We start from the raw sequence: 13,757 nt of genomic DNA on the forward strand, positions 1-13,757 counted from the left end.
CTGAATTTAAAGTATCGAAAATGTTTTTGAAACAGAAATAGTTTCGGTGTAAAATAAATGATAAATAATGACATCAATTGGACGCATGTTCAATGGGCGCAGTTAAATAAGCATCCTGTATGTCTGGTGTAATAAACAATATTCGTACAGTATTGCTGTAATAAACCACACAGTGGGCCATTATTTGTTCACAGGTGGACACTGTACTGCTATTGGTCATTGTTCTGAAATAATTCCGCGGTCACCTACTTATACGATGCAATGTAGAATGTGGCTAAATTTCAGAACTTTTTCGTGGTTATCAAGCTACGTTTCTCGTTATGTTTTCTATGTAAATAAGAACTCAATATACACATTACAAAGCAATATATCTCACTCATATGTACAAAAGCGTAACCTATAGCAATTATAAATTTTAAGGGACCTTTTCCTCTTCATGTAGCTATGGATATTACTTACATTACTTTGTTTGATGTCTGCTTATTGCCAGTGTTGTTGTGTGAAAGGTTACAGTCATACAGTCGCAATAAAAGGCTTCGACAAAATACAACTCTGGAGTTTTTAGAAGTGGGCTTCGACGATGGGAAGTTTATTTAGAAGGGTCTTATTTCAATACAGTGAGCGTGACAAGTTCAATATGTGATTGGTCTCGTTATAAATAATGACAAAAGAGAGTGAGCAGGATTTATATGATACTTTTTATTTTTAATTATCGTTTAACTGAAAATTAAGAAATGAAATAGTAGTTAAAAATTGTGACGGTGTTGGTGTCGTCGGTGTCCAGAGTGACGGAGTAACAGTGACGGAGTATGAAACTTGGATACTTGATAAACTTGGTACTTTTGGGCACATTATACGAACTTACCATCGCATCATTGAGAATAATATACCTATGTACTTACCTGCCTTCATTATACCACGAGTGTTAATCAACAAAAGTTCAGAGATTGATAACGCCTCGAGCTCTGAAAAAGGGAAATTAACTGGGAACCCGTTTCTAATTAAAGTGGAGATGACGAAAAAAGGTGGCGTAAGTAGGTTTGGTGCTTTCAGACAAGGGAGGATTTAAATAAGAGAATCGAGCGTCAGTGAAGCAATGAGAAATGAACGCTTAGATTAGAGTGAGATTTATGTTACCAAGTTCTCCGTAGCGATCGTCGAATAGCACGATTTACAGCTACCTGCGAAACTGCAGTGGACTCCAGGGACTTGCAATGAAAATACAGACAATAGGTACATCCATAACACGGAAGCTACGTTTTATTGTTTCTTTAGAGTACGGACTTGTAAGGATCGTGTCGAGCCATTGATACGTGTACAGTTACTCGATATATCTTCGTTATAGAACTGGTATCCATTTCTGTCTTTGTGTCCGTTACCTATATTTATTTATCATCAAAACTGATCGGTGCTATATAGGGTACAGATAAGTAATAATATATATGGGTTTTCCTATGTTTTCGTTAAAGCAATAATAATTGTGAATGTGTAACTGAGATTATGTTTTTCTTGGATGCGTTTTCTTGCCAAGTTGCCAGTTAAGCAAACTTAATGTTCAAATGACCGTGGAGAACTGGTGTGAAAATAACCGTAATAGAAAATACCCACATGTGTTATTGTTTGATTCTGTAGTACCTACTCAACTTCACGCTAATTTAAATTGCAGAGCAAGCGTGTTGTTGCGAGAAATCCTAAAGTTTTCGCGTTAAGCAAACTGGACTTTGCAGCATAAGTTTTGGATAGGTACTTCAGCGCTATTTACCACGTAAAAAGTTAAGTTAAGATAGTATAAATCAAGGTATGCTTCACAGTGCCTAACCTAGTGTTGACGCAAAAGTTATAAAAGCGACGGGCACTTAAAGAGGCTTGAAAAAAGCATCTAGCCGTAAAAGGTAAACATCATCACTGGAGTAAATTAACTCGTTGGCTGTGAGGGCTTTAGTCGGGTTTTATTAGGATTGTCGAGTACCTACGCCGTACTTCACAATCACGGTACAGCGGTAAGGTGTAGGCCGCAGACACTCCACGTCGTCGGCTCTACTTACAATGTAGGTTAATGCGGTTGCCAACTCCTAATTACCAGAACATTCGATTACGCCGTCAGAAATTATGAACCTGGATTTTATCGATTATCGATATTGTTTGAAATGTTCGAATGATTATTTTTGCTGTTTGTCTTAGAGTAGGGTGAGTAGGTATTTTCAATTAAAATTACAAAGGCTAAATGTTTAAGAAATATTGGTCTTTAACCAATTATTACAGAACCATTTTTCAGATTTAAGTGTAAATATAAAAAAATAAACTTGACTAAAACGTGTTTTTTCCGTCTTCAGTGTTTTCAATTCTGGAGTATGCAAGCGTCGAGCGGAAATCCATGAATGATACTCAGAAGGAGGAAAGATGTCTGTAAGTATAAAAGCGAAGTTTGAGGCTTAGAAAACTTTCTAATTATCGGTGGAGCGAATGAAGCCTGTGCTTAGAGTGGAATGTTCTCACTTAGTGAGTAGTGTGAACACCGTGAGCATGGAGTACTCACTACATGTGGCGTGAGTCGTTCACTAGTGACTTAATTAAGTGAGTGGTGAGTACCGCCCGAATGCCATTAGCTGCTGGTTACGATGAAGTAGCTTCTATGTCGGCTAGCCGTGGCATGAAGATTTCTGTTCATATAATTTTGTGTAGATACAGATAACCTTAAAATTCTCTTACTAGGAATTAAATATACTTAATGCAGCAGTTCCAAAAATACACAGTCAGCGTTTCTGTAAATATATTCAGTTTCTCACACTCTTAGACGAACGAATGTGTCCAAAATGATATTCTGAATTCAGCAAGTTCAAAGGCGACGGCTAACTTGGCATCGGTTATCACGATTTTCTCCATGCTTAGTCAGCTGAAAAAGAGACGACACGACCCAGATCTCTGGTCTTGGCTTTAGACATTCATAATAAAAGAATCCAGACGTTCTTCGATTTCTTCACTGATTTGAATGTGAATTGTATTTACCTACTATACTGTAATATGATAATAATTACACATACGTGCTCGTAGAAAATATGGGTATCTTTTCATAAAATATTCAAGCAACGGAGACTTGCAAGCCGTTATTTATTATAAAAATAACGTACGCATAAATACAGGAAATGGTGCAGTACATACGTTATGCAAATACGAGGACATGACTTACGGCGTTGTTGTAAATCAAGTTCAATTTAACATTTTCATATAAAGTGTTAAAGTGAGTGCGGCAGAGCTGCGCGCGCGCGAGATCTGTCATCGACTGTGGATTTATAGCGCATCGTTCGTCGGGATTTGCTTTTGCGTCACGTAATGGATTGCTTTAGAATTTCAAGGGTTCCGCTCGAATATATATTTTTGTCCATATCCCATATGTCTACTTCACTGTGAAACACCAGGGTTATTGTTTTCCTGATGTATGGGATCGCTGTTTTTATGGGGGTAAAACGACCTTATATTTTTCCAATTGTACTTTTAACAGAAATATATTCACCCATAAAGCTAGCCTCGAAACGTTTTTGATTCAGATAATATAAAACAGTCATAAAAGTTTGATTCATTATTGAAAAAGAAAACAAAGGAGTTATATTTTAATCGAGCATTGTTTTGCCACTCAATTACAGTTTTTCACTTCACTCGATACGTATCGGAACGACGTTGGCGTGCAAAGGAAAAAGGAATGTTTATTCATGTACTCGTAATTGAATTCTGTTGGGAGTGCGGTTGGGCGCAAATTGAAGTGGAGACGCGACGGGAGCCGCGGCGGTGCCGGCCACTGCAGGCCAAGCACCAGACAGCGCCCTTCATATTTTAAAGTACTGCTGTTTTATGCCTCTGTTCTTTTCCATCGTACAAAATTATTTATTTTTATGAAGCACATTTTTGTAACAATATTTTTCAAATGAACAGGAGAGATGGTTCGCTTAATTAAAATACCATCCAATTTTTTAATTACGGGTAGAGATTTTCAAATTAAGGTAACAATGAATGAGAATGCTTTGTGCAATATTTCTGAAACTAGACGCAGAAGTTTGTAGGTGGCAAGATATTTAATTAAGCGTTTCAAGCTTGGAGCTTGGAGCTGTTTTGGTTGAGCCCGGCTGGTGGCGACGTCGTTATTAAGGTATCTTTGGATCTCCGCTAATGGTCACTCGCTCGGTGCACTGCAGATGTTGCTGAAATTCACAGAAAGTGTAAATGAAGTCTCGCAATGGTAACGACTGGCATATATAAATAATTTGCAAGACGTACAGATCGTATTTCCATATGCAAACAGTCGGGTAAATATGGAGCATATTGTTTATGTTGTCCTTTATTTCTGCTGCTGCGTTTGACAGCTTCCGTTGTCAGCTTTTTTATATTTTCTGCAGTACCTATTCTTTTACGTTTTGTAACATGAAAATATTAAGTGTTATTAGATGTAAATAAAAGCATTTGCAGCAAAACCTGAAATATTACGCTTACAAGAAAGGCAGTCATAACATAACAAGCAGGCCTTTATAGCATCATTCGATAAATGAATAATTATTATTATTTACCTTCAAAATGTCAACCACAGTAAAAGTTATAAAACACAAAGTTAACGTAAGCGTAGTTTATTATTCCAACATGCAATTGTCACCCACTCGAGTCGGATTTTATTAAGGTTTAAAAATAAAATCTCACTGCAGTACATAAGTAGTGTAATCCTTTAAAACGTCTAGCAGGCTTCCCGTGTCGGTCTCGTAAAGAGATAAGCCGTACGGAGCTCGTACATTTTTCCCGCCTCTCCAGCTTTGCTGCAAGTGCAAAGCCAATGAGACTTCCTTTGCAAGTTTGCAGTATTCATGTTACGAATAATTGGAATACTTTGCCGTTGTGTTATCGAAGAATTGTAGTGTAGGTTATTTTCATAGACGTGACAAGTATAGCAAAAAATCGTTTCAAGATACAGTGGTCAGCGGTTCTTCCAATAGAAATGTTTTGTTTTGTAATGTTCCCAATAGAAGTGACGCCAACAGTAAACAAGATTGCAAAAGATTTTAACACAACATCGACACTGTCTTACTGTAACAGTTGAATCGTTATGTTAGTAGTACATTTCCAGTGGTGCTCTAACGGTCACCCCGGGAATAGTGCTTCGTTGCGTGACTTGAAAAGTAAAACAAGGTAAAGATCTGTCAGTGGATAAACGAGTATCCGGCTGCTTACTTTCGCGAGGTCCCGCGTCGTGCCGTAATCCCGTAAAGCCAGCTAAACGCGGGACTTGAATAATCCCGGGGACAGGTGAGCCGCCGTGCTTCACTACGAGGATTTGAGGTCGATAGTTTGTTTACATTTTGCGCCTATACAAACTTTCGAGCCGATATCTTGTGTAAATGGGATGTCAACCAATTTATAGTTGGTAAACTTTGTTGTGAACGGAAATATTCCTTTGTAATAGGAAGGTCTTGGATTATGCGTTTTTATTTCACGATTTTCGTAAAGTTCACCTATTATTTAACACGAAACAATGGACAATAACTATATAATTATTTTTCTATAGCTGCTGTAAATAGCACGCAACAGTAATCAGTACGCAACAGTAAATAAGTAAGTTTGTTGATGCCTACAAGTTTATTAATATTCAAACTTAGTTCACCTCAAAGGCGTACGATGTAAGCGACAAGTTGCAGCTGTACGTAGTGAAATGCAATTTCAGTTGGGCGTCCGACGCGGAGACGCGAGGTGTTGCCTCTTGCAACTAATAATGTATGTTGGACTTGAGAGCAGTTTACAACTTCACTCAGAACTTGCTATCGCTCCTCACAGCACCTTCCTAGTTTCGCCACCTCGCAAAATATTATTATGTTTCATAATAATTTATTTGTACACCTTCCATGAATGTCACTTTTGTTAGGTATAGTAATTCAGTAGATCTCGGCTGAAAAATACTCATTTCTCTGTCGTGGAATTGCGTAATAAGGATTACGAAGTAGTAATATACATTTCGAACATTATATCCAGTTTCGCGGAGTTTACACGGATTCTAAGAAAGTCTGATGATATCCAGAATTTTCTTCGGAGTCATTATTTCATTTCTTGATACACCAAAGAGTGCCATAGTATTGATACGAATCTTTCAAAATGTGCGATATAAGTGGCCATTAACGCAGTAATCTTTCGTACCATGGAAGGGAAACTTAATAGAACATGCGTTTTACGTGCTAATTGCATTGTTCCACAGCCACGTTTTAATCACATCTCCGCATTTAACCAATGTATCTAGATCCTTGATGCGTCAGGGAGCACTAACGCAATCCTATTACCGATACAGATCAAGAGCGCTGGTCGACATTGCACATGATGAATTCAATGATTGCAGTTGACATCGTTTGCGGCCAAATTGGAATAATTAAGTCAGAAATCAAGCAGACTGTAACACTGAAATGGTAATTGGTTTGTTATACTGCAGTTGCGGATATGTACACATAAATTATGTTGCAAATGTACCTACTAATTTGCCTAATGTACCATCATAGGTAAATAGAATGCAATTAATGGTGTGATTACAGATTCGTAAAATTAATCAATTTTACACTGAACACTTCTTGGTACCGATAAAATCACTAATTATACATACATATCATGCACAAAGTACGTAGTAGGTATGTCTACAGTTAACTGTTATGAATTTGACATGAAAAATTGTATATCATTATGCATAAGTTAATAAGTAATTTTTAAAAACTTGGATACTTGTCCTTTATATTAGAATAATTTATAACCAAAATTAGTTGACGAAGGAAAATGTAGGAAAAGTTTTTTGAGGAATAAAAACGTTTGGAAGATTGAGATTTGGGAGTGACAGAAAAACTTTTCAAAGAACATACCTGGTTATTAGGAACTTTGAAGGTCTTTAATGTAAGGTTTACTTGAACAGATTTTTACTGGTAATACGTAGTTTTTTGAATAATTAAATAATGGTACAAATATAAAGGATTGCCGTAATGCGTTTTTGTCACAGTATATTTTATACGTCTTGATCAGTATTTCAAGATGTCGGGAGTAGAAAAGAGTGTAGCTCGCAAAGAAATCTATGACACGTTAGCTCTTTGTAATATCTGCATACGTACAATAGGCTTGCCTTTCATTGACGATGTACCGAACACATTCTTTAACAGCTTGGTCATATATATAGCTTTCATTGTTTCGGCCTTATTGGTCGTGTTGATGCTGGCTGGTGAGATAGCCTATGTCGCCGGTAAGATGATACATAATGCGTCTATTGAAGAGTTTGTCGGTAGTTACGTGCATATCGCTGGATACGATACTCTGAGTAAGTACTGCTATATAAAGTCTGCAGGGGTTGCGGGATAGTTCGAAACCAGTTACCGCGGCCCTGGTACATAAAAGGCCTACGACGGAACACGATGGTTTTTAGTCAGTAAGAGTCTGACACTCCCTCACCGCTGCTAACCCACAGCAGGAGGAGTCATTTGATGATTTTTGACGTCGTTAAATAAAGTACTACTATATACTTAACATGTCAATGTACATTATCGTGATATATCGTTATTAACCAATCAGTGATGACGTACAGGTATGTACTAAGGGAGAGGTAGTACATTCGCTAAGCTACATTAATCCAGGAGTAGGAATAGAAACAAAATTTTCCTCTGTAGGTACTCATTCCTTGCTTCATTTGAATGATGCATTTTGCTGAGAGCTACAGCAGGTTGAGTGCTCAAACTCAGACGGAATGAGTAAGTAATATTTAGCGTAGATGAGGTAAAAGGGTGGATGATCGTCGTAAAATTGGGACGTTTGAAATATTAACATAAAGTAAGGAATGCTGTTTTACTTTTAGTAAAAAATTTGAATGTTTTGTATATTTGAAAATAGTTTCAAGTCCATTTTAGCTGTATTTTGTGCTTTTAATATTAAAGGGAGAACGGTGTGCGAACTCTGTCATACATAAACTATTCTGAAACACGTGTAGTTTAGCTTGTTTGATTTTCAGGTTTTGGCAAACTAATAACAATCTGGTACAAGAGACATACGTTCAGGCAACTGGTGGTTGAGCTGGCAGAGATATGGCCGGTTTCCATCAAAGACAAAGACTCCGTGGAGGTAAAACGGAACAGCCTGTCAGCACTGAAACACAGGCAGTTTAGTGAGTATTATTTGTAGCATTTATTTTTTATAATGTATTAGTCTATAAAAATGTAGGTACCAGGTTCAATGGGTAAAAGATCATCGTTTACTTCTTCATTAATATCGAGTGAGATCATGTTTTTAATCACCGAAAAGTGTGTGTCAGAATTTTCAGAATGGAATTATAACAACGTCTAGCACTAAGACGCATCGTCACCCGAAAAAGCTTCAGACAAAATAACTGAAAAATAAAAATATGTTTCAGTTCGTTTTCAGTACAATTGATGTTGCATGTCGCTAACAGGTATAAAATAACCGTTTTTCGAGATGAATTTATATTCAAATTAACTGGTAAACTTTTGCGGAGAAAATGCAAATCGGCCGGCGCTCAGCGTAATGCTGGGGCAATTCGCTGAAGTACGGCTGAAGCTGGTTTACAGCGACAGTCGTACTCACAATGGCTAACGAACGACCGGCCGTGGCGCAGTTGCTACGAATGTACCTGACAATAACTTGCACTGTATGGTCACAATTTAGAACTTGTACCTGTTAAAAAATATATTTTCAAATATATTTTTTTCATGACAGCCTTCAAAATATAGGTACATTCTTATAGGTATCTGAAATCACCAACCCCCATTGAGCAAGCGTGGTGATTCATGCTCAATCCTTCTCCGTGTGAGAGGAAGCATTTGCCCAGTAGTGGGACGATAAAAATGCTGTAACGTAACGTTATAGATATCCATTGTCTCAACCTTCGGTTTTAATAACTCGGTAGCAAAGCATTAGACTCAAGAAGTCACTGTAAATCTTTTACATTTTACCTTATCTAAAACTCGTCTTTACATAGCCACAGGCTCTTCACTTTTATAAAGATTTCTTTACAACAGTGAAAGTTAAGTTTTAATGATGTTTTCAGTGTACGCCTTTTGGAATATCTTGGGCGTGTGGTTGTATAACTTGACGCCGCTGGCCTTGCTCGCGTACCGTAAGATACGCGGCGTACCAATGGAGCTCGGCTACGTGTGGCAGATGTCGTATCCTTTCGACAAAACGCAGCCTGTCGTCCACATCTTCGTATACATTTTTGAAACGTGCGCTGGTTTGTATTTTGAAATTTATTTTTTAAAATTTAGAAGTACATAGGTATAGTAAACCATATACTAACTGCTAGGCAGCTACATGGTTATTTCCTTTGGTCTCATTCCATCCAAAGGTAGTCAAAGAAATCGATTTTAGCGACGAGACCGCTCATTGTGTTACGTAAATTTATTTTTTGAAATAATTTAGTATTTTTGGTAATTTAGATTGGTATAAATAATAAAGAATACGCATCTATCAAATTTGATATGCTCGTCTGTTGTGATATTACTGTCAAGTAATTTAACAAGATCTATTCAAAAGTTGCATTGTATGCAAAAGTTCTATACAAAGTCTTCAGGCTCTTCTCTCGCATGAGCACGAGAAATAGAATGCCGTGGAAAAATATGTACCATTCAGCGAGGTAATAGCGAGACTGAATGCTCACTTAGTCAAGCGTAGATGTGCACTTTCGGAGCAAGTGGGCTATTCTTATACACTATAATAAACACACTTTTTCAAATATAAGTACTCAGAATATTATGAAACTGATGAGTTTCTTCCGTAAAACGTCATCATATACTTACCTAACGTAACTTACAGATCGGATTTAAATATTATTTGAATGCGGGATAGTTTATCGATGAATACATTTCGAGATAGGAGTTACTCTGAGGTTATGAGTCGAATCTAACCTTTTTTTCATTCGAGCTTTTTTCATTAGATACGTAGTTAAATTTTCTTCCCCATCCGTACATAAGATTAATCGATTTTTGATAAAAAATGTCTCTGGCGTGCACTCGGGACTACAGAGACCCGGACTTTTGGAAGGCGAAGGTGGGGCCGAAGCCAACACGTTAAAGCCTTTTTGAGACAACTTTAATGATAGTAATGGTGACACAAAACTGACGATTATCCCTGTATATGCTATATCAAGAATGTATAATATTATAATTGATGTTTCCTTTCAGGTTGCATATCAGTATGCTGTATGCTTGGCTCCGATCTGCTGTTCATGACGATGGCCAGCCATATCAGCATGCTGCTCCGGCTGCTGCAGGATCAGATACGTCACCTGGGACAAGATAATGACAATACTCATGGATATAATGATTGCTATAAGGATATTGTGGCTGTCGTCAAAATACATCAGCGATTGATCAGGTATGTTTATGTATAAAGTAGGTACTATTGAATATGCTTGCTTATATGTAAAGTTAATAGATGAAATCTAGGTTTCTCCTATAGGATATTTGTTTTTTTTTTCAGATACATAAATGATTTGGAGGATGCTTTCTCAGTGGTCAATCTTATCAATGTGCTTTTGAGTTCCGTAAATATATGCTGCGTTATGTTCACCATCGTAGTGAGTAAAGTAAACATTTCTTAAAATATTAGGGGTTAAAGTATGAAATTGCCGTTTTATTCTAGTAGGTTTTTGAATTGCCATAGAGTCTTCATGGTTTGAGGTTTTCGAATGGAACTTTTTTCACGTGGTTTCTGTGATGTTTTTCTTTTAAAAAATGTGAAACATTTGATTATATCGATGTTCAATAGTTTTTGTTATTCAACTTAAACAAGAAAGATGGATACTGCGAAAATTTGAGTAATTTTTGAATATGAGTTCCGACGCGGAAGTAAACGGCAGAAACAGCCCGCAATATCAATGCTGCATTTGAAGAGGTGTCTGCTAAAGAACGCGCCGTGCGATTTTGGATTAAACGCTTTCGTGGTGGAAACTTCGACTTGAAGAACGAGCCATGAGAAAGACCGCCTGACAGGTGATTAACGAGAAATTAAGAGAGACGGTGAACGCCGATCCTAGTCAAACTACCCAGATACCCAGCCGAACACCGAATAATGTTGAAAAAATTAGCAGTAAAACAGCCACGACTCATGAATCGACCTTCACCGCTATTGCTCCATGACAACGCGAGGCCTCATACAGCAAAATAAACCGTTTTAACTCTTCAGGAACTGCAGTTGGAAACTATTCGTCTTCCTCCATATTCGCCAGACCTTGCTCTAACGGACGACCATTTTTTTTTGTGATTTGGACAATTATCTACGTCACAAGAAGTTTCTTCCCAGGAGGCAGAACAAAATTCTTTCACACTGTTTGTGCAGTCTAGATCCTCAGAGTTCTATCGTAAAGGCATAAATGACCTTCTTATTAGATGACCGCAATGTATAGATATTAATGGCAACTATTTTGATTAAATAAGTTTGTTAAAAATTTAAAAAAAATACAATTTAGGTTTTCAGTACAAATCGGCAATTTCATACTTTAACCCCTATTATATTTATTCAAAATATGTAGAGTAATTCTGATCGTTTTACAGTTTCTAGATCCATGGATGGAAATGAGCAATAAATTTTATCTAGGAGCAGCTTTAACACAAATGGGTATAGTCTGCTGGTATGCGGATGATATTTACAGAGCGGTAAGATAACTTCTTTGATTAAAAAAAAACATTATCAAAGTTCCCATAATTGCATTAAAATAACACCATCCAATAAATATAACGTAACACAGCAAAGCAAACAGTTCCCAACAATAGCAAAATTGCACGCGGTCTCATATTTAAATTGAGTTACAAAAACACACCGCGGACTTTTTATACACTCTCAAAGCAAAGTTTGAACATTTCAATGTAATAGCTCACATGCAAGCTGCACCAGACGTGAGAATATTTTTAGTGTATTTTTCAATGAATCTCGCAGAGCATAGGTGTGTCAGACGCGGTGTATGAAAGCGGATGGTACAAAAGCAACACAAGATGTCGGCGCGCGATGCTCGTGGTACTCCGACGGTATGCTCTTTGAGTTTATTTTGCAAGTAGCCTTATTTACTTATTAACTTAATGACTCACGTACGTTCTGCACTGTCTCTTGACATTTTCACCTTTTGTTTCACGTTTTAATGTGGCGCTTTGTGCTACAGTTGAAATAAACTTTTTAAGTGAATGACCATCATGTGTTACGCGCAAATGTTCAAATCTTTTCAATTTTGATATTTAACTATGCCAAGTTTCATCAAAATCCGTTGAGCCGTAGACATGAATAGGAAACAAACATATTCAAACACACACAAGTCTTTTAATATTAGCGCGATTTTTCGTTGATTTTACGTGTTTTTTCCACATGTTATTCTTAACGTAGCGCAAATATCCGCTTACAGGAAACTGTGCGGTTTACTCCGCGTATAAAATTGCGAATGTTAAAGTGAGTTTTATTTGCAGGTCACAGAGGCCTTTGTACTTCACAGCACTCAAATTCCGACCTATCACAATGATTACATATAGTTCGGTGAGCATTTGCTTTGACAGTATTTTTTTCGTGTACTTTTTTGAATAACTTTATATTTTTATGGAAAACTAACAAGAACAATACATATATTTATTTTTGAATTGCTGAGTGAATCGAACATTGTTCAAAATGTAGATATTGAAGTATTCAAGCCTTTTTATTGAAGCATTTTCACGATATTTGTGTTTATCTTTACGATTCGAGCGTATGTAGAGAATAACTATGGACAATTCGGCTATATTAATAATAATTGAATGATCGTGTAGCATCTATGAGATTTAAGAAATTGCGATAAAAAAATAATTGTTTCAGATCCTGACGACAGCGTATTCGTACTTCACACTTCTTTACACATCATATCGTCGAGATTAATCAGGACAGCAATAAGAATTCTTTTTTAATGTCGGGTTGCACAGTATTCTCAGATAAGTAGTTTAAATGTTAATGTAACTTGGAAAGTTAATAAATATGACGTAAGCAGATTTTTTGTACAATAAAATCACACCTCCTATTCCTAGTCATACATTTCAATTCTATCTGCACCGGGCGACGCCGTAGCTTCTCGCTACGCTGGCATTTTTATTATATTTATGTTTTATAAGTGTATAAAAGTTAGATTTTAATATCAAAAGGCCTGCCCTGAAGAAAACATGGTTCCAGCTGGGTATTTTCATTTTAAGGTACATAAATTATGGGCAGCTTCATTTCCCTTTAATGACAATCCATAAAGTGTTGCCAGAAATTACAAGAACTGCAATAAACCTAAATCTCATCCAAAGTTTTTATGAACTTCTATGTATATTTTGAACCCTGTTAAATGGGATATAAACGCGAACTTTCCAAACCTTCACGATACATGTGGGCTGGGAAGTTTCTGTTATTGTCACACGTTTATACATTAGTTATTACACAAAGGGACGATCCTATAAAATCAACTATGAGAGTAAATAGTTGAATTGTAATGATGCGGCATATCAGTGTCGTCCCAAATCACAGCACGCCTATTAAATAAGCATCGAAAATTAGTGAGCTGGAATGGGTTGGTGGCGAGGGCGACGGGCGCGACGCGACGCGGGCGCGGCTATCACTGGCCGCTAATGTCCCGGCCTCCAAAGTTAACGTCCAGCCATAAATCAGCGCGTCCTTGCCCATTGCGATCTACCCTATACGACAGAATAATTTCCTACTCTCCCAAAATAAATACCAACGCACTAACGACACGAAATCGTGTTCCA

The 13,757-nt window shown here is 37.1% G+C and overlaps 1 protein-coding gene across 1 annotated transcript; it reads left to right on the forward strand.

Annotated features, from left to right (window-relative positions):
* Nucleotides 1-7,035: 7,035 nt before the first annotated feature.
* On the forward strand, nt 7,036-13,004 carry LOC110384296 (odorant receptor 4). The gene is made up of 9 exons (XM_021345528.3): nt 7,036-7,315; nt 8,000-8,152; nt 9,053-9,235; nt 10,185-10,377; nt 10,483-10,579; nt 11,556-11,657; nt 11,938-12,026; nt 12,456-12,522; nt 12,835-13,004. The coding sequence occupies exons 1-9, from the start codon at nt 7,036-7,038 to the stop codon at nt 12,892-12,894; spliced, it is 1,224 nt and encodes a 407-aa protein (XP_021201203.3). The 3' UTR covers nt 12,895-13,004.
* The last annotated feature ends 753 nt before the right edge of the window (nt 13,005-13,757 follow it).

The sequence above is a fragment of the Helicoverpa armigera genome, chromosome 5 (genome assembly GCF_030705265.1).
Source record: "Helicoverpa armigera isolate CAAS_96S chromosome 5, ASM3070526v1, whole genome shotgun sequence".
Taxonomy (NCBI): Eukaryota; Metazoa; Arthropoda; class Insecta; order Lepidoptera; family Noctuidae; genus Helicoverpa; species Helicoverpa armigera.

What these genes read in the sequence shown, in the direction of transcription:
- LOC110384296 (XM_021345528.3), top strand. Translation starts at nt 7,036, where the DNA reads ATGTCGGGAGTAGAAAAGAGTGTAGCTCGCAAAGAAATCTATGACACG. An exon ending in ACTGAAACACAGGCAGTTTA is followed by an intron (nt 8,153 to 9,052) that starts GTGAGTATTATT and finishes TGATGTTTTCAG; the next exon opens with TGTACGCCTTTTGGAATATC. An exon ending in CATTTTTGAAACGTGCGCTG is followed by an intron (nt 9,236 to 10,184) that starts GTTTGTATTTTG and finishes GTTTCCTTTCAG; the next exon opens with GTTGCATATCAGTATGCTGT.